The sequence below is a fragment of the Ammospiza caudacuta genome, chromosome 3, assembly GCF_027887145.1.
Source record: "Ammospiza caudacuta isolate bAmmCau1 chromosome 3, bAmmCau1.pri, whole genome shotgun sequence".
Classification (NCBI taxonomy): Eukaryota; Metazoa; Chordata; class Aves; order Passeriformes; family Passerellidae; genus Ammospiza; species Ammospiza caudacuta.
The window spans coordinates 118,244,688-118,272,129 of record NC_080595.1 but is presented as its reverse complement, the minus strand read 5'-3'; the positions used below and the strand labels follow the sequence as shown (position 1 = coordinate 118,272,129).

Here is a 27,442-nt window from a genome sequence, read left to right as displayed (position 1 = left end):
GCGGCGGCACCGGGAGCAGCGGGAACGGCCCCGGGAACAGCGGGAACAGCGGCACCGGGAGCGCCGGTAGCACTGCGAACGGCGGCAGCGGCAACAGCGGGAGCGCCAGCATGGAGTACGTGAGCCCCGAGCAGCTGGCCGGCTTCAGCAAGTACAAGGTAGCGGCGCTGGCGGGGGCCGGGCTCGGGGCCTGGCGCTGTGAGGGGGGCGCTGAGGGGCGGCCGGGGCTGGGAGGGAAGGTTGGGCAAGGCTGGGGTGCACGGAGGAGGGGAGGCTCCAGCGGGGCCTGGAGCCGTGGTGGGATCTCCGGAGGGGCTATAGGGACAGCCGGGGCGTGGGGAGGGGATGTGGAGGGAGTCCGGGGGCTTGGGGCGGAGGGAGGGGCCGCAGTGAAACCTGAGATTTAAAGGGAGCAAGGGGGAAGTGTAGGGCGGTCCGAGTGTTGGGAGGGTCTGCGGTGAGATGCGGGGTTTTGGGGTGAGGGGGTTTGCAGAGGTGTGCGGGGTTTTGGGGGACTGCAGTGAGACCTGAAACCCGGGTGTGGAAGGGGTGGGAAGTGCAGTGAGCCGCAGGGTTTGGTGGCTTTGCAGTGGCACCCAGGGGCTTGGGGACGGGGGGTTTGTGCTAAAGTGAGCCGCAGGGTTTGGTGGCTTTGCAGTGACACCCAGGGGCTTGGGGACAGGGGGTTGGTGCTGCAGTGAGCCCCAGGGTTTGGTGGCTTTGCAGTGACACCCAGGGGCTTGGGGACAGGGGGTTTGTGCTGCAGTGAGCCGCAGGGTTTGGTGGCTTTGCAGTGACACCCAGGGGCTTGGGGACAAGGGGTTTGTGCTGCAGTGAGCCCCAGGGTTTGGTGGCTTTGCAGTGACACCCAGGGGCTTGGGGACAGGGGCTTTGTGCTAAAGTGAGCCCCAGGGTTTGGTGGGTTTGCAGTGACACCCAGGGGCTTGGGGACAGGGGGTTGGTGCTGCAATGATACCTGGGATGGTGGCAGGAGGCTGCAGGGGAACCTGGAGTTTGGGGACAGGGTGTTGCAGTGAAATCTGGGTTTTGGGGTGAGGCTCCAGTGAGACATTGGGGTTACAGAGAGCTCTGCAGCGGAACCCCGGTTTGGGGGTGGTGGCAGGGAAACACAGGGTTTGGAGGGATGGCTGCAGTGGGACCCGAGGTTTGTGTGTTGGGAGGCTGCAGAGACACCTGGGGTTGTGTGGCAGAGGAATTGCAGTGAGTGAGAGCTGGGATTTGGGGGGCTGTGGGTGCAGCGAGGACCAGTGTGGTAAAGGTGGGACCATGTGTGACATGGGACCCCCCTTGCTGGAATGATCAGGGTGTGACTGGGAGCTTCTCCTCCTCCTGGGCTGGGGACCAGGGACACAGTGGTGACCTGTCCCTGAACACAGCCAGCTCTGGGGCTGTCCCCCCCAGTGAAGGGACTGTGGGTTTCCCTGGAGCAGGGCCAGCCCAGGAACTGCCCCCATGGAGCTCAGGACCACCATGCTCCTGCCCCGTGGGTGCTCCCTGCAGTCACACCCATGGAATCCACATCATTCCCATCTCCTCATGCCGAGCTGGGTCTTGTTCAAAGTGCTGGGAACCTTGGAAGGAATTGCTGGAAGTGCCAGCAGCCTCTGCCGTGGCGTTTAAATCCCTGGGGCCTGATTTTGGGCCAAAGTAGGCGACATCCTGAACACGGGGGAATGCTGGATCCTCTGTTTATATGGACAGGAGGGTTTTCCATATTTTCCGTATTTTTTTCTTCTCCCACACTCTGCTTTTGTGAAGTAAATGTCTTCACCTCACCTTCTTTGTTTTGCTCTTGTGGGACCCGTCATGTTCCAGTCATCCTTCCAGGGTGGCTTGTGGGGTGTCACTTAAGAGTGTGGGACAATCAGGACATGTCTGAGGCCTTCAGGGAGCACAGCTCCTCCTGGAGCCATCCATGAGGGCTGGGGTGGCCAGGGCTTGCTCACACTCCTCTTGCACCCTGGTGAGGTGGAGAGAAATGGACTTGGGATGATGTGTCAGGGTGCATGAGATTCCCTGTGGAAGGCTGGCTGTGTGGGGATTCATCAGGAAAATGTCTGCGTGTTTAGAAAGGCAGGGAACGACTGTGGGTTTGTGTGGGTGCTGGGGAAAGGTAATCAAAACACTCAGCTGTGAGCCAGGCCTCCCAAAGGGACTGGTTTGGCTCCTGCAAAGACAACTCTTTTGCTCCAAGAGGGAGACTGTTGGATGTTCAGCCTGTTTCCAGTCCTGCTGGAGGGATTGCTGGGGTTGCTGTTGTCCCTCTCAGCACCTGTGCAGGGACAAGGGGGTCCCAACTTCACCGCCCTTCTGGATGGTGTGGCAGGGACCAAAACTGCTGCCAGGTTATTTCCTGAAGGCACCTCAGACGGAAACGCTGCTGCAGTTGAATGTGGGAGCAGAACCCTGAAAGGCACCTGGGGTGCGGAGGAAAGTCCCACACAGCACAAAAGCCTCAGCCACTCCCTGACCCAGTTAGGCACTGCTGGGGTGCTCCCTGGCCTTGCTTTGGGGGCTCAGGGCTGGAATGTGGGAGCAGGGCTCTGATGGAGCTGTGCCTGAGGACAGGAGGAGCTTTGCCCCAGAGCCTGTGGCTTTACTGAGTCAGCAGAGACTTGGTCAGGAGTGGGTGGGTTCACTGAGTGCTCCAAGGGCAGCATCTGTGCCCCACTCGTGTCTCTGCCCTGCTGCCTTCCTTGTGCTTGCTCTGTGTCCTGTTTCCTTGGGGAGCTTTGTTCCTGGCTAATTTAGCCTTGGGAAAGTGGCTGATCCAGCACAAATCTCAGTACTGGGTCACCTATTCCAGCCTTGATTTAGGCATTGAGGCTTGGCATGCTCTGCCATTTGTGGCTTCCAAAGCTGGGTTACCTTGTCAGACTCACACATGGGGCTGGGAGGGACCTTAGAGCTCATCCAGTGCCACCCCCTGTAACGGGCAGGGACACATCTCACTATCCCAGGTTGCTCCAAACCCAGTGCAGCCTGGTCTGGAACACTTCCAGGGATCCAGGGACAGCCGCAGCTGCTCTGGGCACCCTGTGCCAGTCCCTGGCTGTGCCTCAGCCTCTGAGCTGTGCCTGGCAGAAGCTCTCTGGCCACACACCATCGATTTGGAGTAGAGACAGTGGATTTGAGGGAGTGTGCAGGAGGCAGCGTGTCCCCAACAGAGAAGGAGCCTGTCCTTGGAGAGGAGCTGGTGTCCCTGGAGCTGACAGAGCAGTAGCAGAGGAGCTTCATACAGGATGATCCCCAGCCCTCTCCATCCCTGGCTGGGTCACTGCTGCCATGGAGTCAGGAGTGCAGATGGTTTCAGTTTGCAGTGTGCAGGTTCCTGCTGGCTGGGGTGAGGCAGGAGTGTGCTCCTGCTGTGCCAGGCTGGCAGGGACAGAGAGGGAACGGTTCTCTGGCTGCTCCTGAAGGGACACTGAGGATCACCTGAGCCTGAGGAAGCCGTGCAGCACAAGGTGCAGTGCTGGCAGAGAGGGGGTCATGGTTTAATGGTGCTGAAGATTTCCTGGGTCTGCTGGTGTCAGTAGCTGGGCCCGAGCCCAGGTGTGCCAGAGACCAATGGCCCCTGGGCTGTGCCAGCTCTGAGGTGGCAGCAGGGCCAGGGCAGTGCCCGTCCCCTGTGCTGGCACTGCTGGGGCACCTCCAGTGCTGGGGGCAGCTCTGGGCCCCTCCTGCCAGGAGAGACCTGGAGGGGCTGGAGCGTGTCCAGAGAAGGGAATGGAGCTGGGAAGGGAATGGAGCCCCAGGAGGGGCTGAGGGAGCTGGGAAGGGAATGGAGCCCCAGGAGAGGCTGAGGGAGCTGGGAAGGGAATGGAGCCCCAGGAGAGGCTGAGGGAGCTGGGAAGGGAATGGAGCCCCAGGAGGGGCTGAGGGAGCTGGGAAGGGGCTCAGCCTGGAGAAAAGGAGGCTCAGGGGGGCCCTTGTGGCTCTGCACAGGTCCCTGACAGGAGGGACAGCCATGGGTGGTTGGGCTCTGCTGCCAGGGAACAGGGACAGGACAAGGGGAAATGGCCTCAGGCTGGGCCAGGGCAGGCTCAGGGTGGATATCAGGAGGAATTTCTGCATGGAAAGGGTGCTCAGGCCTTGGCAGGGGCTGCCCAGGGAGGTTTGGAGTGCCCATCCCTGCAGGTGTCCAAGGTAGGCCTGGATGTGGCCCTCAATGCTCTGGGCTGGTGACAAGTTGGGGATCACTCACAGGCTGGACTTGATGGTCTGGGTTTATCCAACCTCAGTGATCCTGGGGTTCTGTGCCTGTAACCCTCCTGCAGCAGGGAATTCTTTGGCTGGAGGAAATATCCCTCTGGAGACAGGCTCAGCTGAGCTGGGAACAGAGGGACCAAATCCATGCTGTGTAGGTGATGTGTCCCAGCCCTGCCTGGCAGCTGCTGAGGCTTCCCCCTAGGCTGCACAAATGCCAGCTGTGTCTGCTCCAGCACTTGTGACTTGTCAGCCTGGGGTAGGTGATGGCTGCTCCTGGCAGGCTGGAGGTCTCAGTATCCAAACTCCAGTGCTTGTTTTGAGGCCATGGAGCAGGATTTGTGTGTCCACATGCCCAGGGAAAAGCAATCCATGCACCCTGCTCTGGTTGGTGCTGAATGTCCTCTGCCAAACCCCAACACTGTTACTGTCAGGTGTGGGGTGTCCCTTGCCAAGAAAGCTGCAGCCAGGCCCTGCTATTTTGGAGTGGAAACTTGCAGTTGGATGCCAGAGGTCGAGTTCTTAACAGCTGGCTGCAGATGGCCTTGTGGCCAGCTTCTGGGCAACCTCCTGCTGTAAATGTATGGGCAAGTGTGAAATGGGGCCCTCGGGAGTGTTCACAGAGGTGACTGCTCTGCTTTGCTTCCTCTGCTGGAGAGGGACTTTGGACATGGGTCTGCAGGGACAGGACCCAGGGAATGGCTCCCACTGCCAGAGGGCAGGGCTGGATGCGATGTTGGGAATGAGGAATTGTGCCCTGGCAGGGTGGGCACGCCCTGGCACAGGTGCCCAGAGCAGCTGTGGCTGCCCCTGGATCACTGGCAGTGCCCAAGGCCAGGTTGGACATTGGGGCTTGGAGCACCTGGGACAGTGGGAGGTGTCCCTGCCATGGCAGGGATGGCACTGGATGGGCTCTGAGATCCCTTCCCACCCAACCCATTCCATGGATCGCTGTTTCTATGGGCTGCGAGGGCAGCTCAGATTCGTACAGACTGTGCCCCTGCAGGAGTGTCCCCTGTGCCAGCTCCTGCCATGTCCCTCAGCTCCTCTGCCACAGCCACAGTGGCTGTTTCTAGTGAGGGCATTCCCTGGATCCCTGGCAGTGCCCAAGGCCAGGCTGGACATTGGGGCTTGGAGCACCTGGGACAGTGGGAGGTGTCCCTGCCATGGCAGGGGTGGCACTGGATGGGCTTTAAGGTCCCTTCCCATCCAAACCATTCTGGGATTTGATGATTCTAGGTGAGGACACAGCTCTGCAGCTTCACGTGTCCTTGGCAGTTGCAGCCAGCTCTGATGGTTTGTCCCTGTCTCTCTGTATTCCAGTCACGTGCCCTGCCTCCTCTGTAGCCTTTTCTGTCCCAGCCTTGTCTGAGCTGCTTGTGATTCCACGTTGTCCAGCTCTACCCCAAGGGATCCTGTCCTCTGCTGGTGTCTCTGGTGTGATGGAGCCGCAGGTGACAATTCCAGGGGCTGTGATCCCTTTGTGGCTCTTTGATCCAGGTCCTGTAGGATCAGGGAAGGTGTTGGGGTGACAAGTGTTGTCCAGGAGGCTCTGGCTGCACATGAGTGTCTGCTGCCCTGCTTTCCTCACTGTGAAGCGCAAGTACAAGGCTTTGTCCTGATGCCATGTGGGCCTCAGGCATTCCTGGGATCTTATCCTCAGGGATCTTGATCTGGGGCAAATGCCAGCGAAGGAGGAGGTGTGAATGCCACTCCTTACCTGAGGCACAGGAGGAATGGAGAGGGCAGGTGATGACACGTGTCATGTTTGAGTCAAAGGTGGACCATGCTGGTGGTTCACCCCAGAAGCTTCTGGAACCAGCGTGAGTTCAGCAAGAGGAAACTGAAATGAAACTTGGGAAGGACCTTTTATAGCAAAGCTGCTGCTCCAAAAACCCTCCATTCTTTGTCCAGCAGGAGCTGGTGGTGGCCTTAAGGGACCTAAATATGCCCTTTGAAATGCTGTTTATTAGAGCTGACACTCTAAGGAGGGAAAAGTATGGATACTACATCCATTTGGATAGTGGGAATCCTGGGTGAGAGAGCAGCAAATGGGCCTCTGATCCATGGTATTGGCAGGCCTCATCTGCAGAAAATCCTTCCCACATTTGATTATTCAAATTCTTAAAGAGTTTTCTTACAGGGAAACAACTCTATTCCTCATTTCCAGTGTTAGATGGAAAGGATGTTCAGAGGAGAGCTTGGAGACCTGGGACACTGAATGCACCCAAGGGTCAGGCTTCAGGGATTGCAATTTATTGTGGAAAGCATTTTCCTTCTGGATGCTCTCTTCCCTTCCCTGCACCCTTCTTCCAGGTGGGAGCCCAGCTGCTGGTCCCATCTGTGCCCTGAAGAAGAGGGTGCTCTGCTCCTCAACCAGAAATCCCATTCCTCCAGACTTGGAGAGCCACAGGGAACCGGGCTGTGCAGATGCTGGGCTGTGGGAAGCAGATGGCTGGGAGCTGTTCCTGGCAGGATTCTCTAGGCTGCTCTGCAGATAGGAGCCCTGAAGAGATCCCTGCAGGGTGTTCAGAAACACCGATGGCAGCTCAGACCGATGGAACATCAACACCGGGAGCAAGGGAAGCAGGAAAGGGAAGTGTTTTGCTGCTGGGCCATGGCCCTGAGGCTCAAGGCCACAGCAATTAAAGGCCACCCCCCAGCCTTCCAGCTCTGCTTCTCCATAGCAGGCAGGATGAGAAGGAGGGGAAGCCTTTGAGCCCAGCTCTGGAATCACTTAACTCCTTCCCCAAGGGCTCCTCTAATTGCTCTGAGACAGCGGGGTGTGTGCCTGCCATTAAACACATGCAGCTTCCCAAGGTGCTGCCTGGCACCTGCTGAGCACCTCCTAGACTGTGTAATTTCCAAGTTAGAGCTGGTTTTATTCTTTCTTCTCCTTTTCTGTGATTTAATTCAGGGGTTTGAACCACTGCCCAGCTTAGCATGTCCCTTGCAGCTCTCGTGGTCTGAGCAGTGCCGTGGTTGGAGGAGACAGCAGCAGCGCTCGTGGATTAACTGGGAGCGACTCAGCTCACGAGCCTTGGCTGAGCTTCTCCCCTGTGCTAAGCAATGAGATGAGGAGAAGGGATTTGTGCTGCTTTCTAGGGACACTTCTGACGTGCTGGAGGGTTTTGATGAGTGATGAGCTGGTGCCACTCCTGGGACTTGCTCTGGCTGTGTTTGCATCTCTTCACCCAGAGCAGCCCTGAAATTGCTGCTGAGGTGCTGCTGGTTTCTGAGCAGTGGCCTTTGCTCTACAGGGTGTCAAAGGTACTGAACCATGTTTTGGTGGGGGATTCCCAAACTCATCTGTTTTAGCCACACAGTGGTGGTGATGAAGCTCTTTGTGGTCAGGACCTACTGCACCTTCAGTCCCCAGTGGGTCCTGCAGGGTTTTCAAGAGGAACTTCAAACCTTTGTGGGTTTTTGTATGAGACAATGACTCGCCCAGGCACAGGCAGCTTGTGGTTGTGTTGGCTGCCACACCTCCCCTGGACACTTCCAGGGATGGAACAGCCACAGCTTCTCTGTGCTAGGGCCTCACCATCCTCCCAGGGAATATTCCTTCCCAATATCCCATCCATGGCTGCCCTCTGGCAGTGGGAGCCATTCCCTGGGTCCTGACCCTCCATCCCTTGTCCCCAGTCCCTCTGCAGCTCTCCTGGAGTCCCTTCAGGCCCTGCCAGGGGCTCTGAGCTCTCCCTGGATCCTTCTCCCATCCAGGTGAGCACCCCCAGCTCTCCCAGCCTGGTTCCAGCCCTGGAGCAGCCCTGGTGCCTCCTCTGGGCTCTGTCCAGCAGCTCCAGGTCCTTGTGCTGTTGGAATGCCCAGGGCAGGTGGGCTCTCACCTGGGCACAGGGGCAGAATCCCCCTGCCCTGCTGCCCACACTGGGGGATCAGCCCAGGTCTGGGGGCTTCCAGGTGTCAGCACACACAGCCAGGTGCTGTCCATCTTCCTGGGCTCCTTGTCCTGTCCCACAGCAGGAACCCCCTGGGCTCTTCCCTTGGTGAAGGACACAGCTCCTGCTGCACACATCCTGCAGCCTCAGGCCCACCTGAAGCAGGAGGTTGCTGTTCCCAGCTGGTGGCTGGGGCCATCTGCTAAAAGCAGATTTCTCATGAATGTGAGCCCAGGGGAGCAGCAGGAAGCTGCATTGCCAGCCCCAGCTGTCAGTGTGGGCACGGAGGTGCCGTGATGAGCAGCCACAGGCCTGTGGAGAGGAAGGAGCAGTTGAAGTGGTGACAAGTGCTGAGCCTGCTGGTGCCTTTGGCCGGGTGGCTTTTCCAGCACTCTCTCCTTGGCATGCAAAGCAGATCTGGGTCCCAGTTTATGCCTTGAGTGTTGCAAGGTGTGCATAACTCTCACTTAAACAGAGCGTGGGCTGCTTGTCAGCCCATCTTGGGGCTCTTTAATTGCGCTGAAATTTTGCTGCAATGTTTACTGGTGTCTGTTGAGTCTTGGCTGCAGGGAATTCCATCAGAAAAGTTACTCATTGCTAATGAACAGCAAGTCTTTGGCTGTCCAGAGGGTTTGGAAGAGAACTGGGAGGGCATTGTGGAAATTCAAGTATCACTTCCCGTGGCTGGCTCCAAAAGTGGCCACACTACAAGGGTTTGTGTCAGTGACCTGACCCACTCTGCCTCACATCTTGCACAAAGCTGGATGTGAAGTGTGGGGTTTTTCCTGTTATTGTGAATTTCTTCTTTGTGGAGAGGCAGGATGAGAGAGAGGCAGAAATGTGCTTTGGAAAAAAAGGTTAAAACCTTTGAAAAATGTTGAAACATGGGGGTAGCATTGCCCTTCTTCCCTGCAGTGCCTTTCTTTACCTGGAATCATCCCCTGATGTGTCTGGGCTTGTGGCTTCCTTGAATAGAAAAGTTCAACTTGATTTCTTTTTCTAGGGATTGTAAGAAATTCCCTTTTATTCCACTGACTTGTGCATTGACACAGAATCCCAGACTGGTTTGGATGGGAAGTGACTTAAAGATAATTTAATTCCAACCCCTTACCATGGGCAGGGACACTTTCCACTATCCCAGGATGCTCCAAGCCCCATCCAGCCTGGCCTTGGGCACTGCCAGGAATCCAGGGGCAGCCACAGCTTCTCTGGGCACCCTGTGCCAGGGTCTGCCCACCCTCAAAGGGAATAATTCCTTCCTAAGACCTAATCTAAACTCACCCTCCTTCAGCTTCAGGCCATTCCCCCTGTCCTGTTATCATAGTTGGCTTGTTGGGATCAAATCCAAATCAAATCCAGAGGGGCTGAGGTCTTTCCAGTGTTTGACCTCCCTGGAGGCTCATGGCCTCCGTGAGGAGCATCCCAGCCTGGAGGTGCCAGAGCAGCTCACTGACCCTGCAGGCAGCAGGTTTTGGGATATGCCCTTGGGGAGAGCACAGGGCTGTGGAAGTTTGGGGGTGGTGCGAAGCTGCTGCCTTCTCTGCTGTCACTGCCTTGCTCTCCTGGTCCCTCCTGTTCTCTTTGGGCACACAGGGATGGTCTGATCCCACTCTCAGGTATGTCCCCCCTATTTTTTTTGAAGCCCAGACCAGCTCTGGCAACATAGGAAACTCTTCCGGCTGTCCCAGTGTTATTGTAACAAGTTTCCTTTTCCTGCATTTTTGACTCTGCCCTTTTTTCCCCCTCCCCCAAGTCGCTGCTCTGATCCCTGGATTGCCACTCCAGAGGTTCATTGCTGACTGATCCTCTCCCCTGCACCCCTGAAGGTTCATCACTCCCAGCCCTGAGCTCACCATCTGTGCAGCCCTGTGCAGCTGATCACCTCCCACTGCAGCAGAAGCGGTGCTGACCCATATTCATGGATATTTGCTGCTCCCAAGCACAGGGAGCTGCTGGATGCAGCTGGAATTGGAAGGCTGCTTGCCAGAGCCTGCCATCAACATCAAGTGTTGATGTATCCATGGGGAAATGACTTCCCCTGCACCAACACAACAGTGGGATGGGGTCAGGACTTGGTCAGCTCCTTCCCACCCTGGTGTGATTCCAGTGCCAGGACAGAGCCACAGCCTGCTGGAAGGAGAGACTGCCCTGAATTCTACCCTGGCAGGGTGGGCAGGCCCTGGCACAGTTTGCCCAGAGCAGCTGTGGAAGTGTTCCAGGCCAGGTTGGATGGGGCTTGGAGCACCCTGGGATAGTGGAAGTGTCCCTGCCATGGCAGGGGGTGGCGCTGGATGGGCTTTAAGCTCCATTCAATCCAAAGCAATCTGAGATTCCATGAATCTCCCAGCTGATGTCTGAGAAGCAAGGCTGTGAATATCAGAGTGTGTTGGCAGGGCAGGAATGTGCTTTTCCCAATGAATTAGCACGTGCTGTGGGGGCTGGGGGGGGCTTCTGCTGAGTGTGGCAGTTCCTTATTGAGGAATGGTGCTCTGGCCTTGCTGGGACCCTGCAGGTGTTCACTCCTGGGCTCCTGCCAACAAGAGAGAATTCTCTGCTGTTATTCTTGTAGGGAGCTTTGGGAAGAGAAAGTTGGATCCTGGAGCAGCTCTGGACCCTTCTTGACAGGAGAGTCCTGGAGGGGCTGGAGCGTGTCCAGGGAAGGGAACGGAGTTGGGAAGGGAATGGAGCCCCAGGAGAGGCTGAGGGAGCTGGGAAGGGAATGGAGCCCCAGGAGGGGCTGAGGGAGCTGGGAAGGGAATGGAGCTCCAGGAGAGGCTGAGGGAGCTGGGAAGGGAATGGAGCCCCAGGAGGGGCTGAGGGAGCTGGGAAGGGAATGGAGCCCCAGGAGGGGCTGAGGGAGCTGGGAAGGGAATGGAGCCCCAGGAGAGGCTGAGGGAGCTGGGAAGGGAATGGAGCTCCAGGAGAGGCTGAGGGAGCTGGGAAGGGAATGGAGCCCCAGGAGAGGCTGAGGGAGCTGGGAAGGGGCTCAGCCTGGAGAAAAGGAGGCTCAGGGGGGCCCTTGTGGCTCTGCACAAGTCCCTGACAGGAGGGGACAGCCAGGGGACAGGGACAGACAAGGGGGAATGGCCTCAAGCTATGCCAGGGCAGGCTCAGGGTGGATGTTGGGAACAATTCCCACCTGGAAAGGGCTGTCCTGCCCTGGCACAGCTGCCCAGGGTAGTGCTGAAGTGTCCATCCCTGGAGGGATTTAAAAGCCTTGTGGATGTGACACCAGGGAATACTGGACAGTGGTGGCCTTGGCCGTTCCAGAGCATGGTTTGACTCAATGTTTGGAGAGAACTTCTCCAGCCTCAGTGATTCTGTGACTTTATGCTTTATTTTGGAGCATCTTTCATTGCTGGATGTCTGAACCCTGCACAGTGCAACCCAGGCAGGAGGAGGGACACGCTGAAGCTGCAGCTGGGACACACAGCCAGGACATCCACATCCCTCCTGCAGCTTCCAAACCCACGGGTTCATGTGGTGGGTGCAGCTCTGCACTGCAAACACTCTCCCTTCTGCTGCCAGCTGAGAAGTGACCTTGGAAAAGGCAAACAGGGCTCGAGTTAATCAGTACCATTAAAGGGTGAGGTGACTCCTCACACGCTAGCCAAGGGTGGGCATAGGGCAAACGTGCCTTGTTTTACCTGGCACGGCTCTGCTCGCTTCCATTTGCTGGGATTGGTGGAGTTTTCTGCCTCCTGCCTTATCTTCAGCCTGAGGGGAGAAGGTTCTTAGCCTTGTGCCCACTTTGTATTTAAGGAGATTTGCAGGGAGCAGCCTTGTGGTCTTGCTGGAGCTGCTCTGCTGAGTGCCCTGATCCTGCCTGGAGCAAGATGGGATCCATGTGCAAATCCATCTTTGTTCTGTCCTCAGCCCAGGTGCCACCAGTGCTGTGCTGCCCCAGCCCACCTGGGTGTCACACCCCAACACCTCTGGGCCCAGACAGTGGTGATGGGGTGAATCACACCAGGCACATGGTGGGATTCTTGGCATGTCCTCTGCAGGGCCAGGAGCTGGACCTGGTGACCCACGTGGGTCCCTCCCAGCTCAGGATTCTCCAGGATTCTGTGGCAATGTTTGTTCTGCTGCTGGCTCTGGGTAACCAGATTACTTCAAAGCAGAATTGTTTTTTCCGGGACAGGAAGACCATTAGAAGAATCTGGGCTATAAATCTGTATTTTTTTTCCTCTTTGGACACATAATTGGGTCTCCCAGAGGTGTCCTGGTTGCAGGATTAATGTTGGGTTGAAGCCATACAAGCCATTTGTGTCTGTAAGTCCCATAACAACGCCAGCCAGCTCGTCTGCGATGGCACCACAGCCACTGGGCCTGTCCCCAACCCTTGGGGTGCCTGTGGCATCCTGGCATGGACAGGAGGCTCCCGTGTGCTGCCAGGAATTGTTGCTGCTGGTTTTGCTCTTTCCCTGAGGAGTTCTGACCCCAATCTCAAGGGAGCTGTCTGGGCTGGTTGGCTCCTCCCTGCAGCCGTGAGGAGAAGCTGTGTCTGTGAGCACGGAGCTATTTTAGAGCAGGGCCATTTACAAATGCCTGACTGCTTTGGGAAGGAGACTCTGGGGTGTTTGAAATTCCTTCTGGGCACTTCTCCTTTTCCTTTAACCTTCTTTCCCTGAAAAAGGGGCAAAGGGGCAGAAATCCAGAGTACAGGCTGGTGGGAATCACTGGTCGTGATAGAAGAACGATTTATAGAGGGATGTGAGTCACTAGACCAGTGTGTGAAGGTCCAAAATACAGAAGGTGACACTGATTTCCAGTGAGGATGAGGTGAGGGAATGATGGAGCCAGTGCCAGGCTCAAACACTGCTGGGTTTGGGGTTGACAAGTGAAGAGGTGGAAGGGACAACTTTAGTAGTTTGTAAGGAAGACCCTGCCAGGAAAAGCAGCTGGAGGAGGCTGAGCATGGCCAGGATGTCTTGGGATCTGTCCCTGAAGGTGCCTGGCAGCTCATTGGTATTCTGGGAGCAGCTGTCCTGGGCAGGCATCCGTGTCCTGGCTGTCCAGAGCACTGTCCCCAAGGGTGGCAGCCAGCCTGGCACCAGAGCTGCCCTGGTTCTGTCCCTGTGCCCCAGGATGTCCCCAGAGTGGGCACAGCATGGCTGGCCTTGCTCAGCACACAGAGGAGTGTCCTGGCTGGAGCCTGGCAGGAGCTGGGGGGCATAGAAGGGATCTGAAGCTGTGGCAGAGAATCCAGAGGGGCACAGACCCAATGGGGAAGGGTCTGCAGGGGGCACACAGTGGGCACTTGGCTTGTTCAGCTGGAGAAGAGACTGAGAGGAAGCTCATGGATGTCATCAGCTTCCTCCTGAGGGGCAACTCTATCTCTGGGACAGGGACAGGACCCAAGGGAACTGCTGGAGCTGTGCCAGGGAGGTTTAGGTTGGATATTGTGAAAGGTTCTTCCCCCAGAGAGAGCTGGGCACTGCCCAGACTCCCCAGGGAATGGGCACAGCCCCGAGGCTGCCAGAGCTCCAGGAACATTGGGAGATGCTCTCAGGGATGTGCAGGGTGGGATTGTTGGGGGCCTGGGCAGGGACAAAGGTTGAACTCCAGCATCCCTGTGGGTCCTTTCCGACCCAGGATATTCCATGGTTGCATCAGCAAACCTCTGCAGAGCAGCTGCCCTTTCTCCAAGAAACTGCTCTTGCCAGCTCTTTGAGTTCTGCAAGCAAGGTGGGGACATGTGTGGCCATGGGGAAAGCTGTTTATTGAATATTATCCTCAACTCTTGCAGGGAGAGAGGGAAACTTCCCAAGCCATGAGTCTGGTGAAATTTCCCTGAGGTACCTTCCAAGCACAGGCATGGAGGCTCTGGAGCTCTTCCCCTGCCTCACTCCAAGCCTTGCATCTGTTTTCTTGTTCCAGGCTGTTTTGGGGATAATGAGATTAAATCAGTCTCTCCTCCTCCCCTAACTGGTGCTTCAAAATCCTATTATCTTGTAAAGCATTTGGAATTCTGCCCCCCAAAATTGCATTAAGCTGAGATTGGAAATTCCTTGCGGCTTAGAGTTGCCTCCATACGGCTTTGGGGTTTGTTGCTTCTTGCTCTGCTGCTCCTGTGGGGACACAGCCTCTGGGGCTGAATCCCAGGGAGATGGACTGGCCCTGCACAGGGAGGGGGTACAGAAATCCTTGCTAAGAATGGGATTCACCCAGGAGGGAGCAAATGCTGTGAAATGGGACCCCAGCGAGACCCATCTTGGTCCCTTATCCCTTCTTGGTCCTGGTGTGTTTCTTGGGGAGGTTTTGCTTTGCCCTTTCCCACCACTTCTGGGCTTCCAGGGAAAAGTGGGGAATGCAGACAAGGAGAGGAACAGGTTGGAGCAATCCATGGGTGCAGTGACAGGGGCTGGTTCAAGGCCATGGGCTGGAGGGATCACTTGGAGCTGCTCTTTGCTGAGGGGTTTCCTTTTACCAACCAAACCAAATGTGGTAGCTGTTGGAATGAGTCCAAAGGAGGCCACAGAGCTGCTCCATGGGCTGGGGTCCCTCTACTCTACTCTGGGGCCAGGCTGGGAGAGCTGGAGGTGCTCACCTGGATAGGAGAAGGATCCAGGGAGAGCTCAGAGCCCCTGGCAGGGAATGAAGGGGCTCCAGGAGAGCTGCAGAGGGACTGGGGATAGAGGGACAGGACACAGGGAATGGCTTCAAAGTGAAAAAAGAGAGTTAGGTGGGATATTGGGAAGGAATTCTTGGCTGTGAGGGGGTGAGGCCCTGGCACAGAGTGCCCAGTACAGCTGTGGTTGCCCCTGGATGCCTGGCACTGCCCAAGGCCAGGATGGATGGGGCTGGGAGCACCCTGAGACAGTGGAAGGTGTCCCTGCCCATGGCAGGGGCTGGCACTGGAGTTTCTGGAAGGTTCCTTCCCACACAAACCACTCTGGAATTCTGTGGCTGGGACTGGACTCAGGCAGATGCTGTGCTGGAGCTGAGGGTGCTGTCCCAAGCAGGTGGGTGAGCAGCAGGTTCTGCCCAGCCCAGCACCGAGCATGTGAGCCCAGGAGTTTGGTAGCCTATGGAATTGTTCTTGGCATTCTTATCAAAGTGTTCCTGGGAGAAGAGGACTTTAGCCAGGGTAATCTGTGTTTGGAAGGGGCTGTGAGAGCAGATAATGGCTCGTGCTGCTCTTGAGAGCCAAATGATGTCAAATTTTAACTTTCTATCTGGATGTTGTTTCATGCCTTGTCTAGATCATTGATTTTTATTTCTATTTCTATTTCCCCTACCACAAACACACCCTGAGCACCTCAAATGATAGGATGAGGGGTACGAGCTCTCCCTCCCCATTCCCAAAGCTGCCTCTGGTGAAATCTCAGCTCCTCAGTGGAGAGGGGACCTCTGAAACCCATCCTGCTCAAGGGGCTCCCAGTCCCACTGCTGGAAGTGAAGATGGAGACTGGGACCAGCAAGGGAACAAAGGGGTCACAGCAGAGCAGGTGACAGATGGCACTGTTGGGGGGACCCAGAGCATTTCTCCTCATCCAGGTGGGGCAGAGCAATTGGAAGCAGTTGAAAGGATCAGCATTTTGCTCCTTGCTTGTGTCCACTCAGAGATCTGGAGCTGGCATTTCCAGAGGTGACAGATGGCCTGTTGGGGGGTAGGACCCAGAGCATTTCTCATCATCCAGGTGGGACAGAGCAGTTGGAAGCAGTTGAAAGGATCAGCATTTTGCTCCTTGCCTGTGTCCACTCATAGATCTGGAGCTGGCATTTCCAGAGGCTGGGGGGTACATCAGGAGTCCTGTGGGGGTTCCACACAGATGTGGCTCAGAAGATTCCAGATGTCTGGCTGTTTCTGTACATTGCTGGAGCCCTAACTGTTGTTTTTTGTTTCCCTTTCCCAGTACAGCGCCGTGGACAGCAACCCCCTGTCCCTGTATGTCATGCATCCCTTCTGGAACGCCATTGTGAAGGTGAGTCCCTGTCCCACCCTGGGCAGGACAGCACAGCCCAGGTCAGCTCTGTAACACCATCAGCTGCTTCGTTTGTGGTGCCACTAATGAGTGAGGGGCTGCCTGCAGCCTGCCCCCAATCCCTGAACGCCTGCATCCCAGCCCCACGCTTCCTGCTGCCCCAGGATGCTCCTGGCAGTGTTGTCTAACACCCAGACAGTGCAACCATGGCTGGAGCAGCACCTGCTCCTCAGTCCATGTTTTAATGAGTTCATCTGTTCTTTTGCTGCTTTCCCATAGATCTTCCCTACCTGGCTGGCCCCAAATTTGATAACGTTTTCTGGCTTCCTGCTGCTTGTCTTCAACTTCTTCCTCATGGCATACTTCGACCCTGACTTTTATGCTTCTGGTAAGGCTGCATGTTCCTGGTCAGGTGGGAAATCTGTCTCACCTCCTCTGCTGGGAATTGGTGAGGCCTCTGGGTCTGGGCCTTCCCAAAGTGACTGGGACAGAGGAGGGGATTGAACTCTCTGGATTTTGTGACAAGGACTTGTCAGAGTGTGACACCTTCCCTCCGGCTGCCAGGGAAAGGTGCTCCTGGCTGGCAGTGGGTGGGACAGGGAGGAGGAGACAACTGGAGTCTTGGGTTGGAATTGGCTCTGCCTGCAGAGCAAGCAACCCAGTGCCCGTGTTTGAAAATCTAACAGGAAAATGTTAGGAAGTGCTGCTTCCCTGAAATCAGCTGGTAGAGCCTTGTTTTTCACATCCCGGCTCGTTCCCCTCTTGGCAAAACCACCAGCACATCAGACTAACAAGGCCAAATCCTCTTTCTGAGCTTCACCATTCACAGCTTTAAACTTTTCTAACAGTCCCCATGTTCATCTGTCTGCGAATCCAATAGTTCAGTCGTGTTCCTTTGCACATGGAGGAGTCCCAGGGAAAGCATTAATGCAGTGTGATAATTCTCAGGAGCTTCTCCTCTGTGTTTTTCTCTCCCTTAGACCCTGCCAGGTCTGGTTTAGGTTGCTCAGGAGAGTTTGTGGAATTCTAAACTGGACCCATCATCAAAACACAGTTACATGGCAGAAATCTTGCTTTCTTGGGATTGCCTTTATTGGTAGATAAATCACAGCTGTTGAAGGTTCAGGTGGCTGTTGGCCAGGGTTTGGGCTGTAAAGATCCATGAGCCATGGGAGCAAAAGCTGTCAGTAGTTCAAGGTGAAAACCCCAGGGCATCAGACATCCAGAATCATGGAATCCCAGAATGGTTTGGGTTGAAGGAACCTTAAAGCCCATCTAGTCCCACCTCCTGCCAGGAGCAGGGACACTTTCCACTATCCCAGGTTGCTCCAAGCCCCAGTGTCCCATCCATCCCTGCCCTCTGGCAGTGTGAATCTATTCCCCCTTGTTCCACCCTCTCCAGCCCTCCTGGATGCTCTTTAAGCCCTGGAGCGGACGCTGAGAATTCTCTGGAGCCTCCTGTTCTCCAGGCTGGACATCCCCAACTCTCCCAGCCTCTCAAAAATTGGCTTTGGAAGGATGGAGAAGTTCATGGCTTGGGATCCTTTCACATACATGTTTTACATGTCCTGCTTGGAGACAGAACTTCTCCTGGTGCTGCTCCAGAATTTTGTGCCTTCCCTCCTCCTTGGATGGCTTTGCAGATGTGGTACCCTCCTTCCCTTTGCTGCTGGAAGGGCACCATCCTGCTGCCCTGAGGAAACAGGAGGTGGCATTTCAGGGGATCACTGTTCCCCAGAGACCTCCCTGTGCCCTCCTGCCTCTTCCTGCCCTTCTCTTTGGGCTCCCTGATTGCAGCCTACCACGATATCCATTAGGAAATAAATATTAACAGGGGAGAAAGGTGCTGGACAAGAAGAATTAATTGTTACTCTTCTTCTACCACAACCAACACAGTGTGGGTATTAATCAGCATGCTGAAAGTCCCAAATTAGGTTTTATTTTGGGTAGTAGCTTGAATCTGGATCATGTTCACATTCATTCCATTTTTCTCATGATACAAAATACAACATTGTCCATCAGAGGAGAAATTGAAGGTGTGATCCGAGGAAATTCACAAAGCCTTGCTGCACGAGTGTGGGTATGGGGTGAAGTGCAGCCAGCTCTGCTGGCTCACTGCCTGAGCCGTGCTGGAGGAGGTGGAGGTGCTGTAGGGAAGAGCTGGGTTTCCATTGGCAGGATGGGACTGGAGACTGGGCGGGGAATCCTGGCATGTTCCTGCGGGGGCAGGGAGCTGCCACATCGAAGAGGCTCCACTTGATGCTCTGTGAGCCAGTGACTGACTGAGGAGTGTCCTCTGCACGCACTTCCACACAGCCTGCAGTGGCACTGCAGAACTGGCCCCAGTTCTCAGGTCCCATGATTTCAGAGAGCTGGGAGCAAAGGACAAATATGTCCTGAAAGGCAAAGTCCTCACTGACCTGGTTTCATGAGCTGATATGGGGCAGCTCTGCCATCTCATCCTGCAAAGCTCACATCCCAGATTCACTGTTTGAGTCCTCGTGGCTGTGCTTTTTGGGCCAAAATAAACCCTCAGGAAGCACATCGTGAACTGTCCTGACTCTGGTCTGTCTGATCCCTGCAGCTCCTGATCACCAGCATGTTCCAAATGGTGTGTGGATCGTGGTGGGGCTCCTCAACTTCATGGCCTACACGTTAGGTAAGAGTTTTCAGGGTCACCCACTCATGCTGTGATTCTTCCCTCTCTCCCCATGGGAAGTATTATGTTGTGTGCTCTCAGCAGTTTCTGGGAGCTGCTTTGCAATGTGGAGATAAGGAAGTTGTCCCTGGGCATCTGATGGGAAAGGAGGAAACTGGAACTGACTTTGAGATGAACTTTGAAACTCTGTCTTGGGTCTGCTCTAAATAATCAGAGAATCCCAGAATGGTTTGGGTTGGAAAGGACCTGCAAAATCCTCTGGTTCTACCCCCTGCTATGGGCAGGGACACTTTCCACTATCCCAAATGTGGGAAATGAATTTGTAGAGAATTCTTAAGGTCTCATAAAAGTTCACATAGTATGTATTTGCTTGTAAACAAACAAAACACGCCTGTGTAAACATGCCTAATCCAACACCAGGTTGCTCCAACCTCCATCCAGGCTGGCCTTGGACACTTCCAGGGATGCAGGGGCAGCCGCAGCTTTTCTGGCCAACCTGTGCCAAGGCCTCAGAGCCAAGAATTCCTTCCCAATATCCCACCCAAATTTCCCTTTTTCCACTTTGAAGCCATTCCCTGTGTCCTGTTCCTCTATCCCTTGTCCCACGTCCCTTTCCAGCTCCAGGCACAGGAAGAAACTGCTCTAAGGAATATAAAGGAAACATAAGGGAATAAATATAATCTCATCAGACCTGTTGCATTTTCCAGCCTCCCATGGAGCAGGAGTGGGAAGTCCACTCACTGACTGAGGGTGGAAATGGGGAAAGCTGCTGTTCCCTGGCCCACTGCTTTGTGTGGAGTGTCCAGGAGAGCTCCATGTGTAGCAATGTGCCCCCTGTTGATGGAGTGACTAAATTATTCTTTATCTGCTTAAAAAGGCAAAAAGCCCAGAAGTTTCTCTCCCAGTTTGGTACAAAAGACACCTCATAGGACCTTTTGGACTTCCACTCAAACCTGGGGCTGTCTGATTAGACAGAGGCCAAGAGGTCCCACATAGGTAATTCACTAGATAAAGAAGAGAACAAAGGATGTGGGGTGTTTTAGCAGGAGCAAGAACCTCTTGCCCCTGGCTCATTTTTTCTCCGTAAGAGCTTTGTTAATTTGCCTTTTATTAAACCTTTTTCTGTTTCCAACACTACCTCAGAAGCCACCCTGCTAATTTTATGCCGTTCTGGCTATCTGAGCTATCTCAGGTGTGATGTATTTCTCTGAGAGCTCCTAAGACTTACCTCAAAGACTAACACATCATCCATTTTTCTCTCCCTCTTCCCAGATGGTGTTGATGGGAAGCAGGCACGCCGGACCAACTCCAGCACCCCCCTGGGAGAGCTCTTTGACCACGGCCTGGACAGCTGGGCCTGCGTGTACTTTGTGGTCACCGTGTACTCCACCTTCGGCCGGGGCTCCACCGGCGTCAGCGTCTTCGTGCTCTACCTCCTGCTGTGGGTGGTCTTGTTTTCCTTCATCCTCTCCCACTGGGAGAAGTATAACACAGGGATTCTCTTCCTGCCCTGGGGATATGACGTCAGCCAGGTGGTGAGTTGACGCCCTGAGAAGCTGCTGGGTGCAGTGCTGCCCACTGAGGGGTGTGTTCTGCTGTGGATCCAAAGCATTGTCAGTCATGGAGTCAGTCCATGGACAGGGACTCTCCATGACAAACAAGGCTTGAAGGATGGACATGGCCTTGGCTCTCCTCTCCCTGCTTCCTGCATGTTCTGCCCACTGGAATGGTTGCTTTATGTAGTTCCCTATGTGGTACCAGTGTGGGTAAAGCCTGGAAGTTTGGGATGCCTTTTGGCACTGGCAGCATCTTGCTCAAAAATTCAGCAGAGGTAATTGGTTTGTTAATTGCTGTTCCTGAAGCAAAGATCCCTGGGGAGGTGCCCCTCCAGACCATGGTCCCTGGGCAGTGGGTGTTGAGACTGATGGTGATGGACCCTTGGGGTGTTGGTGTGTCCATCCCTCCTTAAGGAATTCTCTGCAGGAAGCTCTTCCTGAAGAGAACTGACACCTGGGGATGAGGCAGCTCACCTGGCAGTGCCTTCCTCCAGCCCAGGCTGCTCCAAGCTTTGTCCAGCCTGGCCTTGGACATTTCCAGGGATGAGGGAGCCACAGCTTCTCTGGGCAACCACCCTCATTGTAAAAAAGCATCTTCCTTTTACCTCATTATCTTATGTCCATTTATTTATCCTCTGGTTTGTCAGATGCTGGGTGGGAAATGCAACGAGCTGGAAGGAAAGTTCAATTAATGCAGCTGCATTAATTGGAATAATCATTTCTCCTACTACAAGCAGACCAGAGCTGGGCCCTGACTGTACTCTGATCCTTTCTCCCAAAATGTTGCTTAACCCAGGTCTTTGAGCTGCCTGCTGGAGAAAGGCAGGGGTGGAGGGCAGAGCAGCGTGTTCCACCCAGCTTCAGGGGACTATTAAAGCTGAAATAGCCCTGGTGAGCTTCTCCCTGTAATCCAGCAGCTGATGGATAAGGAAGAGTCCCTGAATGACCCCTCCAGGGTCACTGCAACTTGTGTAAAACCTGTGCTGTGGTCACCTCGAGAGTTCAAGGCTGTGCTGGGGCATCTCTCCTGCAGCTCCTGGTCATGTCCTCCTCATAGAATCAGTGAGGTTGGAAAAACCCTCTGAGACCATCGAGTCCAGCCTTGTCCTCAGCACTGCCAAGGCCACCGCTGGCCCATGGCCCCAAGTGCCACTTCCACGTGGTTTTTATATTCCTCCAGGGATGAGACTCCACCCTGTCCGTGGGCAGCCCCTGCCAGGCCTGAGCACCCTTTCCATGCAGAAATTCCTCCTGATGTCCAACCCTGGCCCAGCCTGAGGCCATTTCCCCTTGTCCTGTCCCTGTTCCCTGGGAGCAGAGCCCGACCCCCCCCGGCTGTCCCCTCCTGTCAGGGACTTTTGCAGAGCCACAAGGTCCCCCCTGAGCCTCCTTTTCTCCAGGCTGAGCCCCTTCCCAGCTCCCTCAGCCCCTCCTGGGGCTCCATTCCCTTCCCAGCTCCCTCAGCCCCTCCTGGGGCTCCATTCCCTTCCCAGCTCCCTCAGCCCCTCCTGGGGCTCCATTCCCTTCCCAGCTCCCTCAGCCTCTCCTGGGGCTCCATTCCCTTCCCAGCTCCGTTCCCTTCCCAGCTCCAGCCCCTCCAGGTCTCTCCTGTCAGAGGTGCCCCCAGCACTGGAGGTGCCCCAGCAGTGCCAGCACAGGGCATGGGCACTGCCCAATCCAATCCCTTCTCAGCAGATCTTCCTTCCTACACCTGGTAACATGGGATATTTGTGGATTTGCTTTATTTTCTCCTTCCTGCTGGTGGGTAGGACTGAACATGTCATAGCTTAGAGCTGCCTTTCCCTGGAGCTGCCTGGCACACGCTTGGTGCTGCCAGCCAGGTGCTGCCAGACTTGCCCATCTCATTTCTCACCCCTGCTTGTCCTGTGCTTTCTTTCAGACCATTTCAATTGTCTACATAGTGACAGCCTTTGTGGGAGTTGAGGCCTGGTATGCACCTTTCCTGTTTAATTTCTTATATAGAGACCTATTCACTGCAATGATTATTGGTAAGAAACTCCATGTTGAAGCCTGTCTTTTAAACTTCACCTTTTTCCCAAACCCCTGCTAATGACCTGCTAACACTGCTCTGTTTGCTGCCCCCGGGCTGTTGTTGAAGTGACTAATTGAGGGTGTTCTCACAGCCTGAAAATCTTTCCCAGGATTTCAAAACAGGGTTGTCTCCTGCAGAGTTATTTTGGAGAACTTAACTCTGCTCTGCCTGGGCTGACTTCACTCCAGCCAAGCTTAGTTTGTCCTCAGTGAGAGCCTGGGGGTAAAACCAGTGTGGTGAACCCAGAGTTTCCAGGGGATAAAGCCCAATGTGCAGGGGGTGGTGGGACCTGGCTCTCAGTGGAGCCTCCCCAGCCTTGGGCTGGTTTGGAGGGGTCAGGACACTTTTGTTTTTCTGCTCTGGGGCTCCCTCTCACCCCAGAGCCCAAACACAGCGTGGGAGGGAGGTTGCAGCCATGGAGGTGGGTGGGAGCTCTGCTGTTTGGGGATCCTGCCCTCCATCCACCCACCTGAACATTACATCATTATAATAATAATTATAATAAAATTGAAATAAAGGCCCAGCCTCACTCTCTGAGTGTGGTCAGTCAAAATAAGCTACTGCAAAGGGTAGAGCTGAGCTGATGTTGTTCAATGCCATTGCCTAAATCACAAATTCTGCTCAGTTTATTTTCTGTTTCCCTTCAGGTGTTCTTTGTAATTGCTTAATTTTGAGTTAATTAGTGTGTTAAATGTACTTGCACTTTTATCAGGTAGATGTTCCCAGCTTTCCTTTGACAGCTGTGACTTGACCTGAATAATGAATGTGCTTTTCCTATATGAGAAATGGAGCCCAGTTCCCACACGGGGGAGAGGAGCTGGGTTATTAAAGCAGGAGTATTTCCAGCTCTGTTCACATGCCTTCTGCTGGATAAACAGGGAAGGAGTTGTGCTGGAATATCATGGATAAAGTTGATGGTTCTGATTTAGGTCAGGATTTTTCAGTTATTTGGGTGCTTTGTATCATTTATCCAGTTAAATGACAACTTTTTGGCAAGGTGGCCTCTGGAAATGTCTGCACACAGCCAGAGAAACAGCAAATTGTCTTTCTTGTGAAAACTTTTGTGCCCAGCCATGTCATTTGAGGAGTGTGCACTCGTGTCTCATTAGAGTTGTATTATAATTAAGCTTTGTCACTGTTTAAAAGCACAAAACCCGAGCTCCTTAATGCAGCCCTTTCAAATGGAAATGTCTTCAACTTACAGCAGACTTTAACTTTTAATTACAGCTCTTGGGCCAGACTTGAGAGCAGCTTCTTCCAAATGTGCTGAGCTATTCCTGGGGCACCAGGAGCTATTTTTGGTGCAGGGAATTTAAAGCAGAGCCCAGCCAGAGCCTCCTGTTCGGGGTGCATGGGGTGTCCCCTGTGCCCCGGGGCACTAACGTGGCACTTTTCTCTTCCAGCCTGTGCCCTCACTGTGACCCTGCCCATGAGCCTGTACAACTTCTACAAGTGAGTTTTGTAGAACCCCAGCAGGGTTTGGGTGGGAAGGGGGTGGAAAATTCATCCTGTGCCACCCCCTGCCATGGGCAGGGACAGCTCCCAGTGTCCCAGGGTGCTTCAGGCTCTGTCCAGCCTGGCCTTGGGCACTGCCAGGGATCCAGGGGCAGCCTCAGCTGCTCTGGGCACCCTGTGCCAGGGTCTCACCACCCTCACAACCAAGAATTCCTAATTCCCAACATCCATCTCTGCCCTCTGGCAGTGGGAAATCATTTCCCCTTGTCCTTTCACTCCAGTCCCTCTGCAGCTCCTGGAGCTCCTTCAGGTACTTACTGCAGGCAGCACCAGGGATTTCTCAGTCATTCCATGCATTTTCCTTTCTTTGCTTGTGTTTCAGGGCCTATAAAAATAACACCTTGAAGCACCACTCTGTGTATGAAATCCTGCTGCCCCTGGTGTCCCCGGTGTTGCTGTTCCTGCTCTGCACCACCTGGATCTTCCTGTCCCCCACTGACATCCTGGAGGTCCAGCCCAGGCTCTTCTATTTCATGGTTGGAACAGCCTTTGCCAACATCTCTGTAAGAGCTTCTGCTTTATGCTTGAGGGACTGGAGAATTGGTTAAATTGAGTTTCCACATGTGCTGTGAGCAGCAAAGTGCTGATGGGAAAGGAGTTCCTGCCTCCTTTTGGGGATAAACTTAAAATGGGAGGGCTACATTTTTGGTCAAAATTTAATTTAGCTGCCTAGTGGTAGAATAATGGGAATGTTAAGGTTGGAAAAGCCCTATGAGACCACTGAGTCCAATTGTCCCCCAGCACTGCCAAGGTCACCCCTGCTCCAGGTGCCACATCCAGGGGGTTTTAAAATCCCTCTAGGGATGGGACTCCACCACTGCCCTGGGCCTTTTCCAATGTTTAACAACCCTTTCCATGGAGAAATTCCTCCTGATGTCCAACCTGAGCCTGTCCTGGCCCAGCCTGGGCCATTTCCCCTTATCCTGTCCCTGTTCCCTGGGAGCAGAGCCCGACCCCCCTGGCTGTCCCTCCTGTCAGGGACTTGTGCAGAGCCACAGGGTCCCCCCTGAGGCTCCTTTTCTCCAGGCTGAGCCCCTTCCCAGCTCCCTCAGCCCCTCCTGGGGCTCCATTCCCTTCCCAGCTCCCTCAGCCTCTCCTGGGGCTCCATTCCCTTCCCTGGACATTCTCCAGCCCTTCCAGGTCTCTCTTGTGTCAGGAGGGGCCCAGAGCTGCCCCCAGCACTGGAGGTGCCCCAGCAGTGCCAGCACAGGGGACAGTGTCATAGACCACACAAGTGACCATCCCCTCTGCTCTGGGGACAAACATCTGTTGCTCCCAGAGCCGACAGCAGGCTCAGGCTCTGTCCCTGTCCCCCCAGTGCCAGCTGATCGTGTGCCAGATGAGCAGCACACGGTGCCAGCCCCTCAACTGGATGCTGCTGCCCATCGCGGCCGTGCTGCTCCTGGTGGTGTCTGGGCTGGCTCCAGGCAGTGAAACGCTCCTGCTGTACCTGCTGACAGCCTTCCTCACCCTGGCACACATCCACTACGGAGTGGTCGTGGTAGGTGACACCTCCTGGGGCTGGGCTGTGGCTGGGAGTGCTGCTGCTTGGGGCAGGGAGTGCTCTGTGTGAAACTGGGAATATGGCTGGGAATGGTTCTGTGAGCTTGTGGGATTTGGGGTGGATTCCTTGTGGGAGGCTTGGGGAGGTTGCATGGGATTGAAGGGAACTGCACAGGATGTGGCAGGGGCTGTCCTTCCCCTGGGGTGTGTCAGATGAGTGGGAAACCAAGCACAAAATCCTGGAATTTGGGTTGGGAGTGACCTCAGAGCCCATCCAGTGTCACCCCTGCCATGGCAGGGACACATTCCACTGTTCCAGGGTGCTCCAACCCCAGTGTCCAATCTGACCTTGGGCACTGCCAGGGATCCATGGGCAGCCTCAGCTGCTCTGGGAATTCCATCCCAGCCCCTCCCCACCCTGCCAGGGAACAATTCCCAATTCCCAATACCCCATCCATCCCTGCCCTCTGGCACTGGGAGCCATTCCCTGTGTCTGTCCCTCCATCCCTTGTCCCCAGTCCCCCTGCAGCTCTCCTGGAGCCCCTTTAGGCCCTGCAAGGGGCTCTGAATCTCCCACTGAGGTCTCCAAGGTGCTGAGAGAGCCAGGCTGGAGTGGGGATTTTCCTGATGGGGGCAGTGGGAACACAGCAGCTCCAGGGCCTCCCTTCCTCCTGTCCATCTGTGCACAGATCCAGGGATTGGTTTCCTCCTCATGCTCTGAGTTTGGATTAACAGAACAAACTTGGAGAAGCCCAGAGTCCCACTGGGAAGCTGCTGAGGAAGGAGGACAAGGGGCCACGTGTCCCAGCTGAAGTGGGGACACCCTCCTTGGGAAGCCCCTTCCCCTGGGAGCCCCAGTTCCACCCCAGAGCCTGTGGAGTCGTGTGCCAGCTGTAATTACAGCCAAGGAGTAATAGCCAGGTTGCCTTGTCTTTCCAATTAGTGTAATGAGGCTTCTGGGCAAGAAGGATTTGAATTACTAAGAAGCTTAAATAAATTTGGTCTTGGAATCACAGCTGGAGATGGGGCTGAGCTGGTGGTGTAATCCTCCTGCCCATGCCCTCCTGGGAGATTCCCAGTGCTCTGCTCCTCTCTGCTCCCTCTTTCCCTCCCTCTGCCTTTCCAAGGGCCCATCTGTGCCAGCTCCTCTTCACTTTGAGCTGAAGAGCCTTTAAAGGCTTTGGGATTGGAGCTTAATCCCAAACTGCTCTGAATTTGGGGAGAATGATTAGGATTAAAGCCTCTGCCCTGACTGTGTCAAGCTCAGCCTCCTTTTGCAGGAAGTAAATTATCCAGCTCTGGCTTTGAATGGATTCAGGAATATTTTATAGAGATATCTGAGATGATCAAATGAATTTAAACAGGATAATGAAGGAGGAGGGTAAAATCCTGCAGGCCTGGGCTCAGCATTCCCAACTCCTGCCCCTGTGGAGGGGAAAAGCAGAGGGTGAGCCTGCTCCCAGATGTTGTTTGGGAAGGTTGGGAAGGGAGCAGGGCTGTTCCCTGAGGAAGCAGTGCCTGGGACAGGGATGGGGCTGGGCAGGGGTGGGCTGGGCACAGTGGCTGGCAGGGGCTTGGTGGGAACAAGGAGCAGGTCTGGGGCTCTGCCTGCTCTGCTGCTCATGCCTGGGAGCCGGGATAACCCCCCGGGATCCAGGATAACCCAATCCCGTGTCTGCCTTCCCCAGGTGAGCCAGCTGAGCAGGCACTTCAACATCCGGCCCTTCTCCCTACGGAAGCCCACTCCGGACTGACTGGGAGCAGAGGAGGAGAAAATCGGCCTGCGGGCTGCAGAAGGACTGTAAATACCTGCTGCAAATACCTGTAAATACTTCAGCCATCACCACAGATCAAAGTATCCTCTGGACAGGGCCAAGGACACGCGGGATCCGCTGCAGCCGGGGCGGGGCCGGGCCGGGGCGGCTCCTGCTGCTCTTCCATCCCTGCAAGCTTCGGGTTTTGGGTGGAGCTGGAGGAGGAGGAGCCTTTCCAGGTCGCTGTTACTGTACCTTAGACCAGCTGAATGTTCCCAGAGAAGCCTCTGACTCCGGCCCTTGCTCAGGGAAAGCTGCTTGGGGTTGCAAAGGCTTTACCTGAGC

The 27,442-nt window shown here is 55.0% G+C and overlaps 1 protein-coding gene across 1 annotated transcript; it reads left to right on the top strand.

The window, feature by feature from the left end:
- Positions 1-27,097, top strand: SELENOI (selenoprotein I). Its single transcript, XM_058801654.1, has 10 exons — positions 1-158; positions 15,989-16,057; positions 16,337-16,445; positions 18,642-18,716; positions 19,989-20,251; positions 22,173-22,281; positions 23,729-23,777; positions 24,163-24,343; positions 25,159-25,341; positions 27,032-27,097. The coding sequence occupies exons 1-10, from the start codon at positions 111-113 to the stop codon at positions 27,095-27,097; spliced, it is 1,152 nt and encodes a 383-aa protein (XP_058657637.1). The 5' UTR covers positions 1-110.
- Positions 27,098-27,442: the final 345 nt, after the last annotated feature.